This window comes from Balaenoptera borealis (assembly GCF_965194805.1).
Source record: "Balaenoptera borealis genome assembly, chromosome: X".
Taxonomy (NCBI): domain Eukaryota; kingdom Metazoa; phylum Chordata; class Mammalia; order Artiodactyla; family Balaenopteridae; genus Balaenoptera; species Balaenoptera borealis.
In genome coordinates this window covers 10,146,130-10,167,545 of record NC_138881.1, presented here as the reverse complement: position 1 = coordinate 10,167,545, position 21,416 = coordinate 10,146,130, and the positions used below count along the sequence as shown (strand labels likewise).

The window sequence follows — 21,416 nt, the reverse complement described above, 5'->3', positions numbered from 1 at the left end:
TGTGATGTTGCAAACAGAAGCCAAGTAAATGGCTTTAAAGCATCATCTTGTTAATGGGATGAGTATATAATTATAGAGAATGACAACTGAATGCATCTCACGTTCTACAGCCACGTACTGATCGGCACCTGTAACTACTTATTTGCAACTAACAAGCTAAAAACATAGCACGTGACATGAGTTGCCGTGGCAGAGCCCCGAGCTGGTTCTCAGAAGGAATATGGGAAGATGCAGTAATAGATCAGCTGAGAATCAAGCTGTCCCGTGCAGTCAGATCTGGGTTACCTGGCCTCTGGGGAAGAGGGGATGTTGTAACCCAGGTAACCAAAGTTTAACATTTAAGTTCATTGTTCTGGGTAGAAAATGGAGTGAAGTGCACTGCACATTTCTTTATTTGATAAACAGGGTATATGGAGCAGAATTTGCCTTTTTCTGATGACTCCGGGTTATCTTCATAAACAGTAATCATCCTTCTGAGCTGTAAATACCACACCACAGTCTCCTCCAAAGACCACTGAGGTGGGGAACATTTAACAGGCCTTTCCCTGAGTGCCCCCATCTGCTGGAATGTTCTAGTATGTTCTGCTTCTTTCTCCTCCCACTTAATTTCTGTTCTCCAGGGCTTATTGCCATTTAATTTATGTCACTGTTCCTAATTTCTGACATCTATCTTGTCTACATCTCTCTGCCATCTTCTATCTGTTTTCTTTTCACACCCAACTTTTTAAAGATTACAAAAGCTTTGAAATATACAAGAAAAATACTGAGAATAGTAAAACAAATACCAGTATATCAACTACCCAGAGTTAACAAATGTTTCTTTTATTTTTCTTTTTCCTACGTTCTTTGCTTTTTATTTCTTACTTAGGGCTCCAGCAACCTTTGGCTTATACAGATATCCCCCAGCCAAAGAGAGCATTGTTTTTGGCCTCACTCTTGCGTTTTCTCCTTTCTTTGCGGTGGAAGGTTACATTAAGGTTTACAACCTCTTTGAGTAATTCTAATGTAGATGCTTAAGCATTAGGTAAGTGGGTTCTTACTGTTTAATGTGATTATATTGGGAATTTAAGTAAGAGTAATGGGAAGCAGTTATAGAGAAATATAGGAATATCGCCTAAATATCAAGCAGATAAATTCCCTTTGGGATAAACAGCAAAGAGTCTCATTTCTGGAAGTCTTGTTTTTTGAAAATTATATCCCAGAATCAGATATAGACAGTCTGCAAAAAGCTATATCTTCTTAAAGTTTTACTGCCTTGAAATGAACAATTCCATTACAATGAATATCATGATATTTCAGAACAATCTAAGCACCAAATAAATGAATGAACAAAATAAGTAAATAAAGGAGAAGGGAAAACTCTTTCTTACAGGAGAATGCCAACAAATAACTGAAGAAGAAATAACGGAATTAGACAAATCATCATTTTCAACCATCGCAATAATATTTGGGCAAGAATCATCAACGAATACTAAAATGAACAGGTAAAAGGATAATGAGAGTTGCAAAGTGACTTTCCACAAATTACTTATTAACTATAAAAGGAAAAGTGGTAACTTCTGGAGAACATCAATTAATATGAATGTTGACAAGAGTCAGCGTGAACCTTACCACGAAGGGGACAAAATGACATCACATGCCTCCTGATACGATGCACTAAGGAGGGCATGGAGTCATTCATGTTGTTGTTCTGCCCCCAATGCAGAGCCTCAATCTGATCATGAGAAAACCCCAGAGAAACCCAAATCGAGAGGTTTCTACAAAATAACTGATCAGCACTCCGCAAAACTGTCAAGGTTGTGAAAGTCAAAGAAAGGCTGAGGCATGCTCCAGACTGAAGAAGACTAAAGTGACATGCCAACTAAATGCAAAATGAGATCCTGGGGTGGATCCTATCCTAGGAAAAATTGATATAAAGGACCTTTTTGGGACAATGGGCAAAATTTGGATACAGGCTGTAGATCCAATAATGGAAATGGATCAGTGTTAAATATCCTGATTTGGTTAATTGTATAATGATTATATTAGAAAATGTTCTCATTACTAGAAAATATACTGACGTATTTCGGGGTAAATGAGCATGGTTTTGGTACCTGACATTCATATGGTTTAGGAAAAAAATCGTGTGTGACGGGGGAAGGGGAGGACGTGTGCACATGCTAAAGATAGGGTAAATGTAGTAAAATGGTAACAACTGGTGAATCTGGGTAAAGGATATCAAAGAGGTCATTTACTACTCTTGAATCTTTTTCATAAGGCTGAAATTATTTCAAAATCAAAACTGAAAATTTAAAAAGCACCATGGAACCTCACTCAATATTTTGTAATCACCTATAGGGAAAGAGAATCTGAAGAATATATGTATATGTATGTATGTATAACTGAATTGCTGTGCTGTACACCTGAAACTAACATGATATTGTAAATCAACTATAGTCCAATAAGAAAAAAGCACCATGGAATCCTTTAATAATACACTGAGCTTGGGGTGAGGGACGAAGAGAGAGAAGATCCCAAACGAAAGAATTCAGGGGGGAGAACCCCACAGTTAATCCATCCCACGGTGTTAATATGAAACGTGCCCTGGTTCTCACGTACCTGAACATACAGATACTCGAAAGCAACTGGGTCTCGCCTTAAAAGGTCAATTGGATCCTTTGGGACGAAGCTAATTCGGAAAAGACATCTCATCTTATGCGAGCTGGGCCTCTGGGTCACCTAGAGGAGCAGACCAATGACAAGAATCCTTCAGTGCTGGCAGAAAGGGCTGAGGGGCAGAAGCAAAGGCAGCTTTCTTTGGACACTGAGGAAGGAAGCGGTTGAGGTTCTTTTAGTACTTGTCATACATACTCATTTCCTGAACACTGCCCATACCTGTGACCCAGGTCACGTTCCCCCAAAGCAGTCCCGGAAATGAGGGACTTCAATAAGCAACTGCTCCCAGGAGAGGCCAGTGAGGGAGCGAAGCAGGTCAGACAGGAGAGGAACCTGCTCAGGTCAGCCCAGCAGGGGTGGCTACAGGCTGTCCTGAGGGAGACTCTGGTGGGAAACTTACACCACGGAGCCTCTGGGATCACAGGTAAGTCACTGGTTTCGGGCTGTCCCAGGGGGATGTGAATTTCCAGGTACGGACAGGATGGGCACCAGCAGTCTGAGGGCGGTCCTCTGAAGAAGATCTGCAGATGCTGGCTGTTGTGACAGTCACACACTCAAGCGAGGCTGGGGGTAGGGGGCGCAGAAGGGGACCCGGGGGTAGGAGCGCAGAGACTGGCCACTACAGTTTATTACTGTGTAACACTACTGTGGGTTTTTTCCTCAATTAGACTCCAGAAGGACGGTAGCAATGAAAGCACGACAGTGGCAACTTGGATGACATCCAACTGGAAAGCAGGAGGACAGAAGTTCTGGCCCGTTCACTAAATTTGGAGTCCACAGGTTTCCAAAGTACCCAAACTTCTGCTATCATGATTTGTCCAAATTGTTCAAAGGGGCTTAGAATACACCACGGGTCCTTCAGGGTTAAGGACCATGGATCATTTTGAGTTGCTTTCCTTTTCCCCAGCACGGTATGTGCCAACTACTAGGTCTTAGTTTCTTAATTCTTTTTGCAACAAAAAGGAATCGATCAATGAACGGTAGGTGCTTCATACACAGCTGAATGAATGAAAGACACTGGACTTCAAGAAAGAAGGTAAAAGAAAAAAAGTGAAAAAAAGTAAAAAAAAAACAAACAAAAAAAGATTAAAAAAAGAAAGAAGGTAAAAGCGCTTCAATTTCCCTTAAAGAGGTCAGTGCGATGAAACTAAAACCCTGCAGCAGGAACCCACACAGTTGTTCTACTTGTAGTTTTGTGCACTTGGATGTACTTTTTAATGCGCTTGCATGCAGTTTCATGTACTTGTAACTACTTTTATGCAGGGGACAAACCTGGCAAAATAAAAATGTTTGTGAACTGCAATTTAAAAGTTCAAAATAGGGAGTTGCCTGGTGGCCTTGTGGTTAGGATCCTGGGCTCTCACTGCTGTGGCCCGGGTTCAATCCCTGGTTAGGGAACTGAGATCCCACAAGCCACGCAGTACAGTCAAAAATAATAATAATAATAATCAAAATAAAATAGTAATAGCTTTACTGAGTTATCCGAGTGCGCATGCACACACACACATTCTGAGAGTTCCCATTGCTAACTTTGTTATATAGAAGAATTTCAAGGGGACTACACATCCCACGTTTAAAGGTATACTGGGCATCCTGAGAAGCAGTAACACTGAACCAGCTTTCTGGCTGTGGGCAGGATTGCAAAGCTGAGTGAAGTCAGGAGCCCATGGGATCCGGGCTGCTCATCACTGGCTGATGGTAAAGCAAACCAGGAAGAAGGATGCGGGGCTCTAAGAGACCTGGGGTGCTGGCAGGGCTGCTGTTGAGTGTCACAGTGACATAATGGTGTTTTGTCAGAAGGTCCTGTCTGATGTCAGAAAGTCAGAGATCATCATGTCTCCAGCTCCTTTAATTACAGGTTAGAATCTGTCCTGAATTTTCCATAAGCCTCCTTGAGTTTATTTTTATCATTAGTAGGTTACACTAGTTTTGGGAAATAAATTAATGTAATGCAAAAACGTGCTTTAGACTCATTAGAAATGGCAGTCCAGGAGAATTACAGTCTCTAAAACAAGCAACAAAACAATTTCTTGGAAACTTTAAGTAGTATGTAACAACAATGTTACTTTCTAGACAGAAGTTTAGTGTCAAACTGCCAGAAATTCAGGTAGAGTCGCTTAAAAGTTCCTTGGGGGTTTTCATCACAGTTAAATGTTTTAAAATAATTTTTGTTATTGGACAAATTCCTTATACTTACTCCCCAATTCTATCAAGCTTATATTTCATGGGTCAAATTTTTCATATGTGTTGAATTCAAAGGCAGATAGCTGGTTTGTTTCGGGATATTTAAACAATCAGTTTTCTAGAGATAATACTTGAGTTTTAGCACTTTGCTTGTAGTTCTGATTAAAGAGAAAACAAAGCCTCTTCTAGAAAGATAAGGGAAGAAGCACTGTTAGAGGCTTTTTGTTTCCTTCTAAGTTTTTTGTTTTGTTTTGTTTTTTGGGTTTTTTTTGGTGAAGCCGCCCCGGTTCCCTGACCAGGGATTGAAGCCGGGCCACTGCAGTAAAAGCGCTGAGTCCTAACCACTGGACTGCCAGGGAATCCCTCTAATTTTTTTTTTTTGAAGGCATCATTACATTTATTTTCGGCCCTTTATGAGTCCTACCGCACCCAGCCCCCGTCCCCCCGCCTCACCCAGCCCCACGCATTCCCACGCGTGGCCTGGACCCGAGGGACTACAACTCCCGGCAGGCTTTGCAGCAGGAGCCTGTAGCCAGGGTTTCCTGGGAAAAGTATTGCAGGTCGGCTTCGCCAGCACGCTAATTAAAAAGGCCAGTAGGGGAGGGTAAATTAAGCTCTGATTAGGAGATAACGGAGGAGGTAAAGCAAAAAGACCTGCGCTTTATTCTTGGCCCTTAGGGAAAAGGAGTTTTGACCTTGCTGCCCGAGAGTAGGAGGGTGGCCAGCGCCAAAAGTCCTGATGGAAGAGAAAGCCGGGGGTTGAAACTCCTCCTCTAATGTTTTAAAAGAAGTCTAAAACTTGGAAATCAATCCGGAATGAGAAGTTATGGTTACCTAGCATCAGAAGAGACTTTGAAAGAACCTCTGTCCAGCTAAATCAGCATGAAGCTTTCCCATAAAGGCTGGGTGGTAGGTAGAAGTTCAGGGCGAAAGTAGAAATAGAAATATCAAAAAGTTGTGGGTGGTTTCATTAGACTCATAGTAACTGGCTGTCTGCCCACATCCCCCTGGCATTTACTGCTCCAAGCTGAAGGCTGTTTACTGCAGACACCTGTGACCATCTGCCAGCACAGGGCAACCCAGCACAGCCAGGGAGCAGCTGTCCTTAGGAGCAGCCCACCCCCAACTATGCACGGGATGTTAGCGTACAAAGCCCCAGCCCCCTCGCCCCTCGGGTGGGGTACCTCGGAGGCACGTTCTCTGCTGGTTCCCTGTGTCCGCAGCAGGATTGCGCTCCACGTGCCCACAGTGGAAACTGGCTTGATTACACACTCTTTATTGGCGTCCCCATTTTCCCATTTCCCCTCCCATTGCTCTCCCAGTATTTCCCGATATCGCCTCCCAAATAAACCACTGACATCCAAATCCTTGTCTCAAGGTTGGCTTCTGGAGGAACTCAGAGCCAAACACTGACCGTTCACATGCGGGATTCTGTGTATCAGGGGTTGTTCCCCTATAACAAAGAATAAACAACTCATCTGTTTCCAAGCGTGTTTTGGCACAGGTTAAAATAATAAACAATTAGATGTGATTTAAAATATCCAGAGGTAGATTTAAACATGATAAAAATAAAAGGTCAAGTTTAGAGAGAGGAATATAAATGAACACAAATGATAACTTTGTAACGAATTCATTGCATCCAGTTTTACTAAATTGAGAGAGGCAGGGATATCTGTGGGACCTGAGTGTAGCTTTTAACTGTGCGACAACCAAAAGGCAATTGAGCGTGATGACACTTTCTGCTACTCCATCCGTCTGGGGGTGACTCGACTCCCTGCCTCTCCTCCCGGTGTCCCCTCACGCCCCCCTCCATAACGTCCCCTCTTCAGTGAACTCTCCTACATAAGAGGAATTTGTTGAAATCCCTTATACATCCAACAAAGACCCTGCTTGTGTGGAATCACAAGGAAAGTCAGGGCGCTGTGCTGAATTCAGCAGCCAAGCAACCCGCTTGTCTCCCCAGAGAACAGATGGGGGTGGCATCTTGGTGACCAGGAGCTGGGACACATTGGTGGGCCACATATTTACAGTGGGCACAATGGGGCAGGGATTTCAGGCTTCCAAAAACAGTCTGAGGTAGGTACCCGGAACTTAAAAGAACGAAATATGATTTTGGCTTAATTTAAATAATCGCAGAAAGCATTTCTTTTTAATAGTTTCTAGAGATCAACTATCAAAACAGGTGAACAAGTCATTACCATAACATAAAATATAATTCTGCAGAGCCATATCCCCAATGAGTCACTGCTGAGTCTTTGACAATTCTGTTTGTGAGATCAACTGACAGTCTATGAAAAATTGACAAAAGGGAAACATCACCTTGAGGTGTCAAATCCGTTGTGAATGCCAGTGCTTCCTATAGTGGGGCTGCCCAGGGCTGCGGGGAAGGTATTTAAAGGATTCAAGGACAGGGGAGCTCCGGGCAGGGCAGCCTCTGCTCCCAGGGGCGGCACGGGCACTGGGGGCATAATTCACACACCTGAGTTAGGGTCTCCTGTTCATGCAGCAAGAGCAGCTTCGTTCCGGCCCCTTCCATCCTCTGCTCCAGCATGAGGGAGAAGTGTTCGATGCCTTTGATGGAGAGTTTCTCTTGAAGGGTTAGGATGACATCCTTACAGAGGAAACAGACAAGATGCGATCAAAATCAAGGCAGCCCTTTTGTAGATTCCATATATAAATGAACTTATATACAAAACAGAAATGGACCCACAGACATAGAAAACAAACTTATGGTTATCAAAAGGGAAAGAGGGGAGGGATAAATGAAGAGTTTGGGATTAACATACACACACCACTATGTATAAAATAACCAACAAGGACCTACTGTATAGCACAGGGAACTATACTCAATATTTTGTAATAACCTATAAGGGAAAAGAGTCTGAATATATATGTAACCGAATCACTTTATAGAGCTAGCAACAGATTGTGCAGTGTAGTCGGCTCAGTTCCCCTCCTTCTAAATGGGGTGGCAATTAAACCACCTCTGAAAGTGGTCTACCCCAGGGCTCGGCCTGCATGCCAAATCCAGTCCACCGCCTGTTTTTGTAAAATAAGTTTTATTGGAACCCGGTCTTGCTCATCTGTTTATGTATTGGCTGCTTTCGTGCTCTGCATGCGCGGACCTGAACTTGGTGGCAATGGAGGCTGTGTGGCCTGTGATGCCTAAATTATTCTATCTGCTATCTGGCCCTTTACAGAAAAAGTTTGCCGACCCCTCGCCTACCCCTCTGTAAGAGCACGTGGTAGCGGTGAGGAACGTGGGCTCTGGAAACAGTCTGGTTTCTGCCCTGGCTCTACTTTGTATTAGCTGGTAGCTTAAGGCAGGTTACTTAACTTCTAGGGACCTTAGTGTCCCTGTCAACCGGGGATAATAATAATACCTGCCTCAGAATAGATACCAGGACTAAATGAGTTCATACACAGACAGCATTTATTACAGCACTGCTTGGCACACAGTTAGGGCACCATATTGATAAAAGAAATTTTCACATAATGAGGTATGGGGAAGTCATTCTGACTTATGCATGAGTTAACTTGAATTTTTTTTTTTTTTTTTGGCTGCACCAGGTCTTAGTTGTGGCATACGGGCTCATAGTTGCGCAATGCATGTGGGATCTAGTTCCCCGACCAGGGATGAAACCCGGGCTCCCTGCATTGGGAGCCCGGAGTCTTACCCACTGTGCCACCAGGGAAGCCCCAAGTTAACTTGAATTTTATGCTAATTTGAACAGTCTGTTTGTGGCCTATCAAACATTGCACATCTGCCTTATTAAAGAAAAGGGCACACTGACCAGAAGTCAAGAATGTCCACGTTAAAAATAAAGATTAAATGGCTCCCTTCCTGGGACACCAATGCCGGTCCTGCTTCGATGATAAGACTCCCTTCCCAGGTGCCAAGGTCATACTGACTTGCTGTGTACATGCTGGTCTAGTTTTTTTGAAATCCTGAAGAAATGTATTCCTTACTTGTTTAATGTCCTTTTTTTCTGACAAGATATAAAACTGTGCTCGAAAACCATGCTTTTCTGGAGCAGTTTCTCAGAGTAATCTGGGAAGCTGGCTTCCAGGCTATAGTCCTCAGTTTGGCTGAAATAAAACTCTTTTCTATTCTTATTATTGATTGTTTATGGATTATTTTTGTCGACAATGATGATATACATATATTAGCTTTTATTTTAAGTCTCCGGGGAAGGTAGAATGAGCAAGCTTTGTCAGCAATCCTTCACAGGATTAAACATTTATGACCAGAAAGTTGTTCTATACACAAGCACGAGTGGACTGCAATGTAAACAAACATCGTCAACCATTACTTTTTCATGTACTTGAAAACTAGGAAATGATCTCTCTTCAAGGATAATTAATACTCAGACGCTAAAATCCCACAGAGCAACATTTGGCGATTTCTGGAGACGCTTTTGGTTGTCACTACAGGGCTGGGGGTGCTACCGACATCAAGGCATTTTCTGGTCCAAAGGATCGACAATGTCAAGGGAGAGAAACCCCGCCATACGTAGAAGTTTTTTTCTAATTGCTCTTTCTGGGGTTTTGATTCTTCCCCGTGGACCATTTTCAATTTCTTCTGGCTCCTTTAAAACAAAGATCCCTATACCTACCCACCACCGAAAAAATCATTCAACAGAAATTCCGTGACTATACTGAATTTCATAAAAAGATTCTGTTTCATAATTTTTGCTCAAGACCCAGAAAAGAGAAAAGAAAACCAGCCTCTGTGTGGCAACACGTATTTTATGAAACATTCTCCTGAATCACCAGGGAGGGCATGTGATAGCAATAGTGTTTCCCTATTGTGACTCTGTAAGCAAGAATTTTGGCAATTTTTATTAAACAGCGTCATATCCCTTTCATACCTATACTATTTCCACTTTACGCCACCCAGTCTGCATCTACTGTGATAATGAGGCTGTTAGGCACAAGCTAAGATAGCTTTAATTTGATGTGAACTCTTTGCATTGCTCCCCATCTTCTCATTGTCATCTGCCACCCTCAGGGAAATCAAACTTAGTCTGGGGTGGGTTCCTATAATAAAGAGGCCAGAGGGAATTAACAACAGGGCTCTCTTTTAAATTTAGATTTATTTCTGTTAAGAAATGCATTCAAGTCTTTACCTATATCTTCAGATGGGTAAGGGCTCCAATGGCAAGGAGCTTTTCTGACCAGTTGGTATCACAGAACAAGCCACAGTATCAGAGGGAGTTGAAACAATGTAGCTCTTTTGGGTTAGGTCAGGGGTCGTCAAACTAGAGCCTGGCCCCATCGTTTCAAATCTGGCCATGGCCATTCATTTACATATTATCTGTATAGTAAAGGATGAGTCTTGCCTGAAGAAAGGTTTGCCTCTTTGCCCCTGGCTCTTGGGAGGTAACCTCTAAGCTCTTGGAGTGTCCTGCCTGATATGCCTTTGTTCACTGAGTCGGGGGCGGGGGAGGTGGGGGGGGGTGGCGGGCAGGGTGTCTTGGGCTACACTGGATAGTCTACGCTAACGATGGGATTCATGGTGGGGACCGTGGACCACGTGGTCTCAGCTCACCTCTGGAGGGCCAGGGTGCTAAGGTCAGCCACACAGGTGGGCAGCTGTGTCTAAGTGGACAACCCCCAATAAAAATTCTGGACACCAAGGCTCGGGCGAGCTTCCCTGGTTGGCAGTACCCCGTGCACACTGTCACACATCAGTGCTGGGAGAAATAAGCACTGACGGCATGACTCCCGGGGCGGGGGGGGGGGGGGGGGGGGGGGGATGACTGGGAGATCTCTGCCTGCTCTCCGTCGCTCTGAGCGCCTTTTCCCCGTGTTGATTCTAATCCGTAGCCCTTCGCCATAATAAACTGTAACTGCAAGGATACCAATTTGCTGCGTTCTGTGAGTGCTTCGAGTGAATTATTAAAGCTGAGGGTGGTCTTAAGGACCTCCTGAACCCACCTGTCTCCGGCTGCTTTCATGAGACAAGAACTGAGTTGAGTAGTTGCAACAGAGAGCAAATGGCCCACAAAGCCTAAAATATTTACTCTCCAGGCCTTTCCAGGAAAAGTGTGCCGACCTCTAAGTTAGTTGATCAATACTTGGAGTAACATCTCACTATAAATTGATTTTGAGTAGGACTAAAGGAAAAGGGCTTTTTCAGTCATCACCACTTAAAATTAGCAGTCTTGTACAAAGGAAGTTAATATTTCATCTGGAATGATTTAAGGATGATTTAAATGCTCCCTCATCAATCTAATATTGTCTGCTCTATTACCTGCTAAATCACTACCTGTTTCAAGCAATTCAGAACAAGCTGCTTGTGGTATCATGGCAATAAAAATGCACAGCGAGTTGGCCTTGGCGGACATAATTCCACTCATAAGGCCTATGCTGATTAATTTTTAAAAAATGAGAATTAGAGGTTGACTATTGGTAGATGTTTTTTAATACAAAGTTGATATTCTCTTGATACATTATTGTACAGATCATCACTAGGTACCCTTTTTTTTTTTAACCTCAATAAAACCCTTTTTATTGTGCCATTTGAAGAAAGCCTATTTTAGGCTGATAGAACATTAGGGCGCAATCAATTTCTGAACACACCTTTGTCCAGTAAAATAGAGAATATGCACTTTTCTTCCCCAGGAAGGAAACACGGGGGCAAAGAACCCATACGCTTTGTTATACCAGGTGAGAACTCACCTGTGGCTCTGAAATAACAGGATTGCTTTGTGACTCTTCCTTTTCACCCCCCTCCTAAAAGTACACCTCATTTCTGCCTTTTTATGAATCATTTCCATGAAACTGGTTAGAGCAATTGAAAGTAAATGTTATCTTTACATTATTCTAGCCCTTGTTTTTGCTGGACACCAAAGTAGCAGATACTCAATTAACATCTAACATCTTAATCATCTCCGTGGCTGCCATGGCTGAGAAATCATGCTGGCTTTGGGCAGGGTGCCAAGCCTTCTTGGTGACAGTCACACTATTTTAATTAATTTTCAGCTGTATTAAAATGACTAGCCCTAGTATCTCACGACTGGTAGCATATTATATTGTTTTGCAACACACACACACACACACACACACACACGCACACACACAGAGCAGAATCTTGTTAGTTTAAATTTTTTGTTTGGGTTTGTGTTTAAGTATTCACACACCTTATTTGGAAACAACCAAAAAAATCTCAGAAGTAAACAGATAGTTCTGAATGAAGGTATAGCCGCACAAGACTCACAGTGGGACTTCCACGCCGTACCTGGCAGTGTCCAGGTACACAGTTCAGCGGGTCCTCTTACCTTTATGGAGGTGGTGCAGTCAAAGCGAAACGATTTGGTCTGCCCATTTTCCAGATAGACTTTCAGGACATTTGGCATAAAAAGAAGTGAATTATCCTTAACAGTTTCCTATTTAACAAAAAAAAAAAAAAAAAAAAAGAAGAGGGGGTGTAAGTCAGTTGAATTAGGATTCTGCCCTTTGCAGAAGCAGCATATATCTGCAATTTATTCTAATCATAGCATAAAAAAATAAAAAATCAAACTCCCTAAGGCCAACCAAAGTATCCCTTTGGTGATATCTGAGTTCAGCTGTTCACAGCAGAATTCTTCTCTTCTAGCTACAAATAACTCAGCTGAATCAACTAAAAGACCTTTTCCCGTCAGAAGATTGATCAGATGAGTTTTTTTTTTTAAATTTAAATCAAGGTTTCCCACTGGAAAACGCAATGACAGAAATAATACCTTTGTAATTAGACCACAATGTTTGGGACCACAAGGCCAGACTTTAGCAGAGCAGCGTGTCTTAAACAGAAAGAGGACCAGCAATGATGATGTCTCACATGATGCCTGTCGGCAGGGGTCATGATGACGAATCACAAACATTAACAAGCTTCAGGTTTAAAGTAATTTTGTGAAATGATTTTTAACCCATTTAGAGATGTTCCTCAAACTCCAAGGGGATATATGAGGAACAGGTTAGCGTGTTAAAAGAATAAAACACTGTCTGTAACAAACACATAACTTAAAAATAAGTCAAAAAGAGATGCTTGAAGCGCAACCAAAAGTAAACAAAAGACACACATTCCTTTGAATTTTCTCTTTAACTGGAAGTAGGGAGAGATGAAAGGGGGAGCAGGAAGGCAAGTTGGGTGAGTTCCACGAACACGTGGTTGGTCATGAAGTCACAGGAGTGGAGGGGAAGTCAGCAATCATGAAAGCGTAAGTCCCTTGTTTTACAGATGAGGAAACTGAGACGAGATGGCCAGAGATTTGCTAACGTCCTACAGTTGGTCCATGAGAATTCAGTCCCTAAGTATGTCCGTGACAGGCTCATGCCTTTCACTTCCTGTTTCTTTCTCTGACTCCCCTCCCCTCCTCTCTACTCCTGAGGGCTTCACACACGACTTTCCTGCTGCCCAATTCACTGAGTAAGAGTGGCTCCAAGTCCAGAAGGAAGGCCACACAATGACTCAGAAAAGCAAGAGGAGACTGGAAAGGAAGCCGGTCACAAAGGCTGAGGGGCAGACAGCAGACCGAATGTCCCTGCCACGCTCAGGCCTGTGGTGAGGCCACGGAGGCTGCAGGAGATGATCGACCCCCAGAGCTGTCCCCACACACCAGCTGCTTTTTATTCAGGGACAAAGGGAAGCTGCCACAGCAGCTCCTGGAATCATATTCTCTCTAAAGATGCATAAACTGATTGCCCAATCTCATGCTCAGAAGCTTGAGAAAAGATGAGGTAAGTTTCCCACGACCCTCTGTGTCATAGTCATTCCTCTGGGACTGGAACGAACAGCCTTAAACTGGGACAGTCTTGCTATGAAATGATAATTATGGTAACTCTGCATCCAGAGTGCTGGGGATTCACCGAGAGGAACAGAACAGACCGTGGTGTGAAAGGGGGCAGAGGGGATGGGGTGGGAGATGGCCACTGGGAGGACAAGGCCACAGCTAAAATGTACATGGGGCAGCACAGTGACAGCCTGAGGCCCCATCCCACAAACACCACAACAGTTTGATAGATTGGCCAGTTAAGCCCCTGGATTCCGAGTGGGGCAGACGCAGGTCAGCAAGTTTTGGCCAGAAGACACCTGGCACCATGAGTGCCTTGCCCAGGATATGCAGGCCTCTATCTTCAATTTCAAATCCAGGACCACCCTCACGGAAGAGTCTGTGGCCCATAGCAAGTATATCATGGATGAGATTTTTATCTCTTTGAGCTTATTTAAACAACAAAACCTCGACAACAAAAGGCGGCATTTCAAAGGTCCAAAAAATATGAGCACCCTGGACGGTAGCTTTCTAAAAACTAAAAATACTAGGCTATATTTTTGGGGAAAAAATTGAAAATAAGCATCCTATCAATGTTTGCATCATTCATTTTGAAGATCAATTATGTGCCTGAGTAAACATGATTCCTATCAAGACCTATGGAGGGAGGTCTGGGCAGTATTTCTTCACTCCTGGTTGCATATAGGAAACTTTTCCCATCATTTTAACTTCTTTCCATTTTGATTAGTTGAAAGAACAGAGACATTTTATTTTGGATAAGGAAAACCTCAGGGGAAACCCTTCTCAAAATATAGAATGGGCTGTCATATGGAAGAATGCGTAGTTGGCAGAATGGGGAGAAATAGGTGAAAGTTTCCAAGAGGCATATTCTACTCAACATAAGGCAATGTCAGGTGATCTCAAATCAAACCAACTCCTTTGTAAAGTAGTGAAGTCTCTAACTCTGGAAGCATTCAAGGAAATACCGGACTACTATGTATTCTGGGTTTGTAAGAAGGAATAGAGCTGGCACAGCCTGGCGATCTCTCAAGCCGTCTACAATCCTGAGATTCGACACCCCTGTGAAATCCAACAACCAGTTCTGAACTGATCATTCCAGCGGGGCGACTGGCTCTGCTTAGTGCAAAGTCCCTACCTCAAGGCCTCTCTTTGAGTCACCAGCGGGTGTCTGTCAACTCACCGACACTTGGCCGTTGATGATGACCTCCTCGGAGAATCGCACTTTGACTGGATTGGACTTTAACCTTGCCTTTTTTGCAGCACTAATAAATGCTGATTTGGGAGACTAGAAAATAAGAAAACATTTGATCTGATTATTGGTAATGTAAGGCCAACCTTGTAAGAATTGTTTTCCATCTTTATCCTCCCAGATATTTAACATTTTTGCTAAAAAGTGTTTGGTGCATGCCCAATTCAAGGACTAAATACAAATTATGGATGCAGTTGAAACCCTATTATGTTCATCGAGCAGTAAGTTTGATTTAGCCACCAGACCAGAACTATAAACAGCATGTTCCATGTTCTTACTGAGCACATTTCCAAGGACCTTTTAAAATGACAGTGGTGGAAGTACATAAATCCTGCTTTCAACACAGAGCTTTGAGTACCATGTAGAAGGTGAGGTGGTAGCCAAATCTCATGTTGGGTTTATGACAAGTTGCTCATTAGTTATGTATTTTAACAAGGTGGAGAAGAGCCACTGATAGTTCTAAAATGATTGATAATCCTACTGTTATTCACATTAACGGTATATGGGCACGTGAGCAGGTAAGGGTACACACACGCACACGTGCCAAAGCTCCCACGCTTTATGAGCCCAAAACTTGAGTTTCAGCCTCTTACTGGTAACCTGTGATCCTATGACCTTACTTAGAAGTGAAAGGTAGAGAGGAGACCTTGACTTAGAAGTGAAACTCAACTGAATCACTTTGCTGTACAGCAGTAATTAACACAACATTGTAAATCGACTATACTTCAATAAAATAAATAAATAAATAGGAAATAATATCAAAAAGAAAAAAGAAGGTCGACTTCATCTTCTGCCTCATCTTAGAGGCCCTCTGTAGTGTCTTTCATTGGAAAGAGGGGCTGAGGGATTCAGCTGGTCTCCCTCAGAAATGGAAAGGACAATGATAAAACCTGCTTAGAGGCTGTGATCTTGGTCAACTGCCTTCATCTGAGAATCAGCCTCATTGCATAGTTTTAACAAAGCCCGAGGGGAAGGGAACTCACGTGGTAGGTGAGCTCCCTACCATGTTGCAGGCACCATCTGTTTATTCTGAGAAAGAACTGCATTCTCTACTGAACCTAATATAGCGGTAAATATTTAGCTTGAATCATACAACTGCAATTTTATAGATTAAAATGGTCAAATATTGGAAACGGCACATGGTTCAACCTAACGTTTTTCAATGTATACAGTTCTAAGAGATTGAGGCTGTTGTGTAAAGAATTCTGGTAATTGACTCTAGAATCAACACAGAGGTTCAACCTCCTGTGTACTGCATTAATCTCAAAGCACAGAAGCCAGTTAGGGTGTCCCATACTTTGAATTTCAAGTAAAATGAAAAAAATAAAAGGATTCCCTTCTTTGTCAAATACAAGTATACTTGAGATCAGTTTAAAAACAATACGATGGAACGGATAAGTTAAATGTGGTCTAGCCGTACGATGGAATACTATTCAGCCACAAAAGGAATGAAGTTCTGATACATGCTACAACATGGATTAACCTCGAAAACATCATGATAAGTGAAAGAAACCAGACACAAAAGGCCACACATTGTATGAGTCGATTCCACTTATATGAAACGTCCAGAATAGGAAAATTCTGTCTCTATGGAATAGAGACAGAAAGCAGATTAGTGGTTGCCAGGGGCTGGGGAGGGCGGTGGGGAGAATGAGGAGTGACTGTTTAATGGGTATGGGGTTTCCTTTTGGGGTGATGAAAATGTTCTGGAACTTGATAGTGGCTGGCAATGGTTGCATAAGATTCTGAATGTACTTAATGCCACAGAACTGTACACTTAAAAATGGTTAAAATGGTAGATTTACGTTATGTGTATGTTGTTATAATAAAACAATCATTGTTGGAAAAACAGATGATAAAACATGTGGATGTGTATTCCTGGGTGGAGTTCTGCCTTAATGCTCAGAAAATCCTGTTATTTCAAAAGTTCCCCTGGGTCTTAAGGGCGGCATAGATGGATGCTTTGGCCTCCAGAGCTTCAATTCTTCCACTTATGCAAGATGTTTTAAGAGAACGGCTGCCCTTTAAAAACAAAATGAAACAAAAAACCAGAAAAACTCTGAACGGCTTCTCAAAAGAGTAGCTTTGAACATGCTCAACGTGACTTTTAAAAGTCCTACTGCAAAGCCGAAGTCATGGGACAGGGATGTTCTCTTCGGTACCGTAATTACAGGCCAAGCTTAGTCATGATGAATGAACAAATCATACAGTAGGGAGTTCATTTGCTTTTGATATGCCATTTTTTAGCTGAAGGGAAAACATTATTCTCCCGTAATGATTTTAAGCAGGGGATATTTACGTTGGCACAATGCGTTTAGCTCAAGTGAAGCGGCTTGTAATAAAGCTACCCAGAACAGACACTGCTAATTAGATGAGATATTTGAATGCAGTAACACCCCACTTCCCCAGCATTGTTTGGGAATGATGTATTTCACATGTGTTCAGTGTGCCAGATACTGAGGTTTATTCCTCTATGCATCTGAATTTTTAAATGTGATATTTTACCTTATTTTTCTAAAATGTTACATAATTCCTTGCCTCAATAAAAAGTATATTTAACAGAATGTAGTTTCTATGCATCTCATTTGATGTATAATCTTAGAATGCAGTGATGTTCCTATGGAAGTACATAGGGTTATTTGCCCCTAAAGTGGTCCCATAGAGCAGAACTGGTCAAGCCGGGGATGCTTGTCTCTTCTGTCTATAGCTATTGCATGCCCATTTCTTGGAGCCTCATTCCTGAATTTATTTCCCATGCCCTAATGACAAACCTGGTAATCTAGCAAAACCAGAAAGAAAACTAGATAGCCAAGGTAGTTAAGTAAATATTATTTTATACATATTTTGAAGTCAACAGACCTGGGATAAGAGTCTAAGAATCCATACAAGTTGCATTTTTCTTGTTCTGGATTTGTGACTATTTCATATAATGGATATACATTTAAAAAATTACTTTGTGGTGATAAAAACATTAGCTCTACAAGTCTGAAGGTTACTGAATTAGAATCAGTAAAGTAATGGCTTCTTCCACTGGCTGGAGTTACCTCTGGTACATGGGGTATGCAAACCAGTCACGACTGCAGTTTTGACTCAGATCTCTCTTTGTGGCTAAAAAATATACAATGTGTACCACCCAAAAACCTGATAAATTAATTCCTGGCAACCTGCCGACCAATAGGTGCTGATCACAAGCACTTCATATCCTGTGGTGGAAATGACAAATAATGGCTATTTCGAATAATCAGATTTTCCGGCTGTTAATTAATTTTAAGATTAAAAGGCCTCTAATCAACCCCTGCACCTCTTTCCAAATTCGCTGTTGCTAAGATGGCCACGATAGATGGCTGACATGCTCCTGATGCTCTTAGGAGTCATTAGAACTTAGTTTGAAACAAAACTACATACATAAGATAAATTTCTCAGGGTATATGCTACCATACGACCCAGCAATCCCATTACTGGGCATATACCCTGAGAAAACCGTAATTTAAAAAGAGTCATGTACCAAAATGTTCATTGCAGCTCTATTTACAATAGCCAGGACATGGAGGCAACCTAAGTGTCCATCCACAGATGAATGGATAAAGAAGATGTGGCACATATATACAATGGAATATTACTCAGCCATAAAAAGAAACGAAACTGAGTTATTTGTAGTGAGGTGGATGGACCTAGAGTCTGTCATACAGAATGAAGTAAGTCAGAAAGAGAAAAACAAATACCGTATGCTAACACATATATATGGAATCTTAAAAAAAAAAAGGTCATGAAGAACCTAGGGGCAAGACGGGAATAAAGATGCAGACCTACTAGAGAATGGACTTGAGGATATGGGGAGGGGGAAGGGTAAGCTGGGACAAAGTGAGAGAGTGGCATGGACATATATACACTACCAAACGTAAAACAGATAGCTAGTGGGAAGCAGCCGCATAGCACAGGGAGATCAGCTGGGTGCTTTGTGACCACCTAGAGGGGTCGGATATGGAGGGTGGGAGGGAGGGAGATGCAAGAGGGAAGAGATATGGGGACATATGTATATGTATAATTGATTCACTTTGTTATAAAGCAGAAACTAACACACCATTGTAAAGCAATTACACTCTAATAAAGATGTTAAAAAAAAAAAAGATAAATTTCTGAAGCTGAAGTGTAAGGTCTTGAATTTGCCATCCCTGTAGCTCTAAAGGACACTTATATAGTAGGCACTGAGTACATACTTAGTGAGGACTAACTAGCCAACAGTTATCACCGGATGAGTTAGTTTGGACTTCCCCCAAAGCAGACCCTAAGAGCAGGATTCACAAGCAGGTAGCTGATTTGGGAGATGCTCCCAGGGAGCACGGGTAGGTGAGCAGGGGAAGGGAGACAGGGAGGGTGAGGAAGCCAACGAAGCATTCATTGTTAAGTCAGGCACCACTGTGAGCAACTGGCGTTTAACCCTGCTGGGAATGTCTGGGAAACAAGGCAGGCCGTATGCCTCAGGGTTACACTGACTGAGGAGAGAGGGAGCTGGGGTATTTATCCACCAGCTCCTGTCAATCAGTGATGAAGTGGCTGCTCTTCTGAGAGTGAGAATTCCTAGTGGAGTGCTCAAAGAGCACTTCTGGCCTGCTCCATGAGCATGGCCCTGTGGCCAGAAAAAACCCACAGGCAAAGAATCACTGGTGCTCTCAGTTGGAAATTGGGCCGGCATGCTCAGCATGACACATGCCAAGGGGATATGTTCTGGGCTCTGATAATATCTACTGTGCTGGAGCTTCCATGAGGAGGTGTGTAGCCTCCCTCAGGTATGTGGAACACAGTGGAAGGTAGACAGGAAGTGAGAGGCAGGCAAGCAGGTCTCTCAATTCTTTGGCCTAGAAGAAACCTGAGGGAAGGTGAATCATGGTAGCTCAGGGATGCCAGAACTGAGAGTGACTTAGCCCAAGTCCCACTGACTTGGGGTTGTATGAGGAGAGGTTACAGAGACTCTTTAAATACTCTCTGTCTCAGGTAATGTTGGACTGGAAAGCTCTGAAAGTTTTAGGCTTGGGAACTATGGAAAGGAAAGAGGGGAGCAGCTGGCCAAGAAAGATCTGGAATAAAAATGGTAACAGTATAAGGGAAGAAGATGGTGTGTCAGAAAAAAACAAATAAAATCCAGGAGTAACCCAAAAATTCCTCTTCTAAAACTCAATCCTGAGGAAAAGCTATTAAATACAGATAAAGACTTACACACAAAGATGTTCTTTGCAGAATTATTTATAATAGGAACACATTAGAGACAGTGGGCTTAATGATGGGTGTTGATTAAGGAAATCTTGCTTCAATGTAATGTTTTACAGCCATGTATATAATGCTTATATAGAATCCTTGATGACATGGGAAAATGCTTGATATACTAAGTAAAAGATGCAGAATAAAAGTGTACATGTAATATGATCTCAACTGCTGACAAGGCATTAGAACAAAAAGACTGGAAAGAAACAGGCCAAAATGTTTACACTGGTTGTCTCTGAGGATAAGTATTGCCAACACATATTTTTCTGCTTCTGTATTTCCTTCTGCACTTCCACAATTTTTCTCTAAGAAATAAAGTAAAAATGGTGGAGAGAGAGTCCTCCATAATACTTAAAATAAGAAGGCAAAAACCTGTTAAGAATTATTTCTTATCAAAGAATTTTGGGAATCCTAAGACTTTTCTCCCAAGCTCCCTTGACCTGGGCCTCACTGGAGATTGATTTCTGTGGCTGGGTCATGTTGGGGTGCCCCGGGGACACGTGGAGTATGGCAAAAAGGTGTAAACATCGGCTCTCTGTCTGGACCAGATCTTATTATGCAGAAGAAATACAACATAAAAAAATGCTGACCAGTAAGTTGCAAAGAAATTAAAATGCTGAATGCTATTGTCTGTAATAAAAGTAGAATTTATAGACTTTCTTTTGGTCTGGTGGGTCCTCTGTTTCTGTATGTCAATTCTGGTTGCCAAGAGAATGTTCAGCAAATACATAAAACCTTTAAAAAAAAGCCATTTGCTTGTAGGAAAATCCAAACACAAAAATATAAGTAAAACTTCACAGTCTCCTTTCCCATGTGCACCCCTCTCTCCATTTAATGTATCTATTTAAGTAACTTTGGGGTTTCAACTCTTATAATTCAGAGGAGGAAAAAGTCACTTTGGACTGGATCAAGAAGGGAAGACTTTAGGTGTGGGACACTGGTTCCCAAGTGGGGGTGATTTTGGTCCCCAGGGAACATTTGAGAATGTCTGGAGACATTTTGGTTGTCACCAAACCCAACAGTGCTGATGTTGAGAAACTCTGGGGTAGCATTTAGAATTTGTGCTGAGACTTGAAAGGTGAGAAGGATTTGGTGAGCCGAGGAGGTGGCGGGTGGAGTACGTGATGGGCATTTCAGGAAGGAGGGCTGGTCAAAGTTGAGAATTCATCTACGATGACTGGTCGGGAGAGAGTGACTCTGGGGAACAGAGGTGCAACCGTTGGCCATAAGAACAAGCAACACTCCTGAATGTTGACTTTCAATATAGCCCAACAGCAGGAGCCAGCTGAACTCCT

The 21,416-nt window shown here is 42.4% G+C and overlaps 1 protein-coding gene across 4 annotated transcripts in view; it reads right to left on the bottom strand.

Moving 5' to 3' along the window:
- FRMPD4 (FERM and PDZ domain containing 4) overlaps positions 1 to 21,416 on the bottom strand; it is a 525,557-nt gene that overhangs the window by 24,147 nt on the left and 479,994 nt on the right. For all 4 annotated transcript variants that reach the window (XM_082375456.1, XM_082375459.1, XM_082375457.1 and 1 more), the window contains 4 exons: positions 14,794 to 14,898; positions 12,123 to 12,230; positions 7,319 to 7,450; positions 2,599 to 2,718 (listed from right to left, as the gene is read on the bottom strand). In XM_082375456.1, coding sequence (XP_082231582.1) covers positions 2,599 to 2,718; positions 7,319 to 7,450; positions 12,123 to 12,230; positions 14,794 to 14,898 — 465 coding nt within the window. The remainder of the gene's footprint in view (positions 1 to 2,598; positions 2,719 to 7,318; positions 7,451 to 12,122; positions 12,231 to 14,793; positions 14,899 to 21,416) is intronic.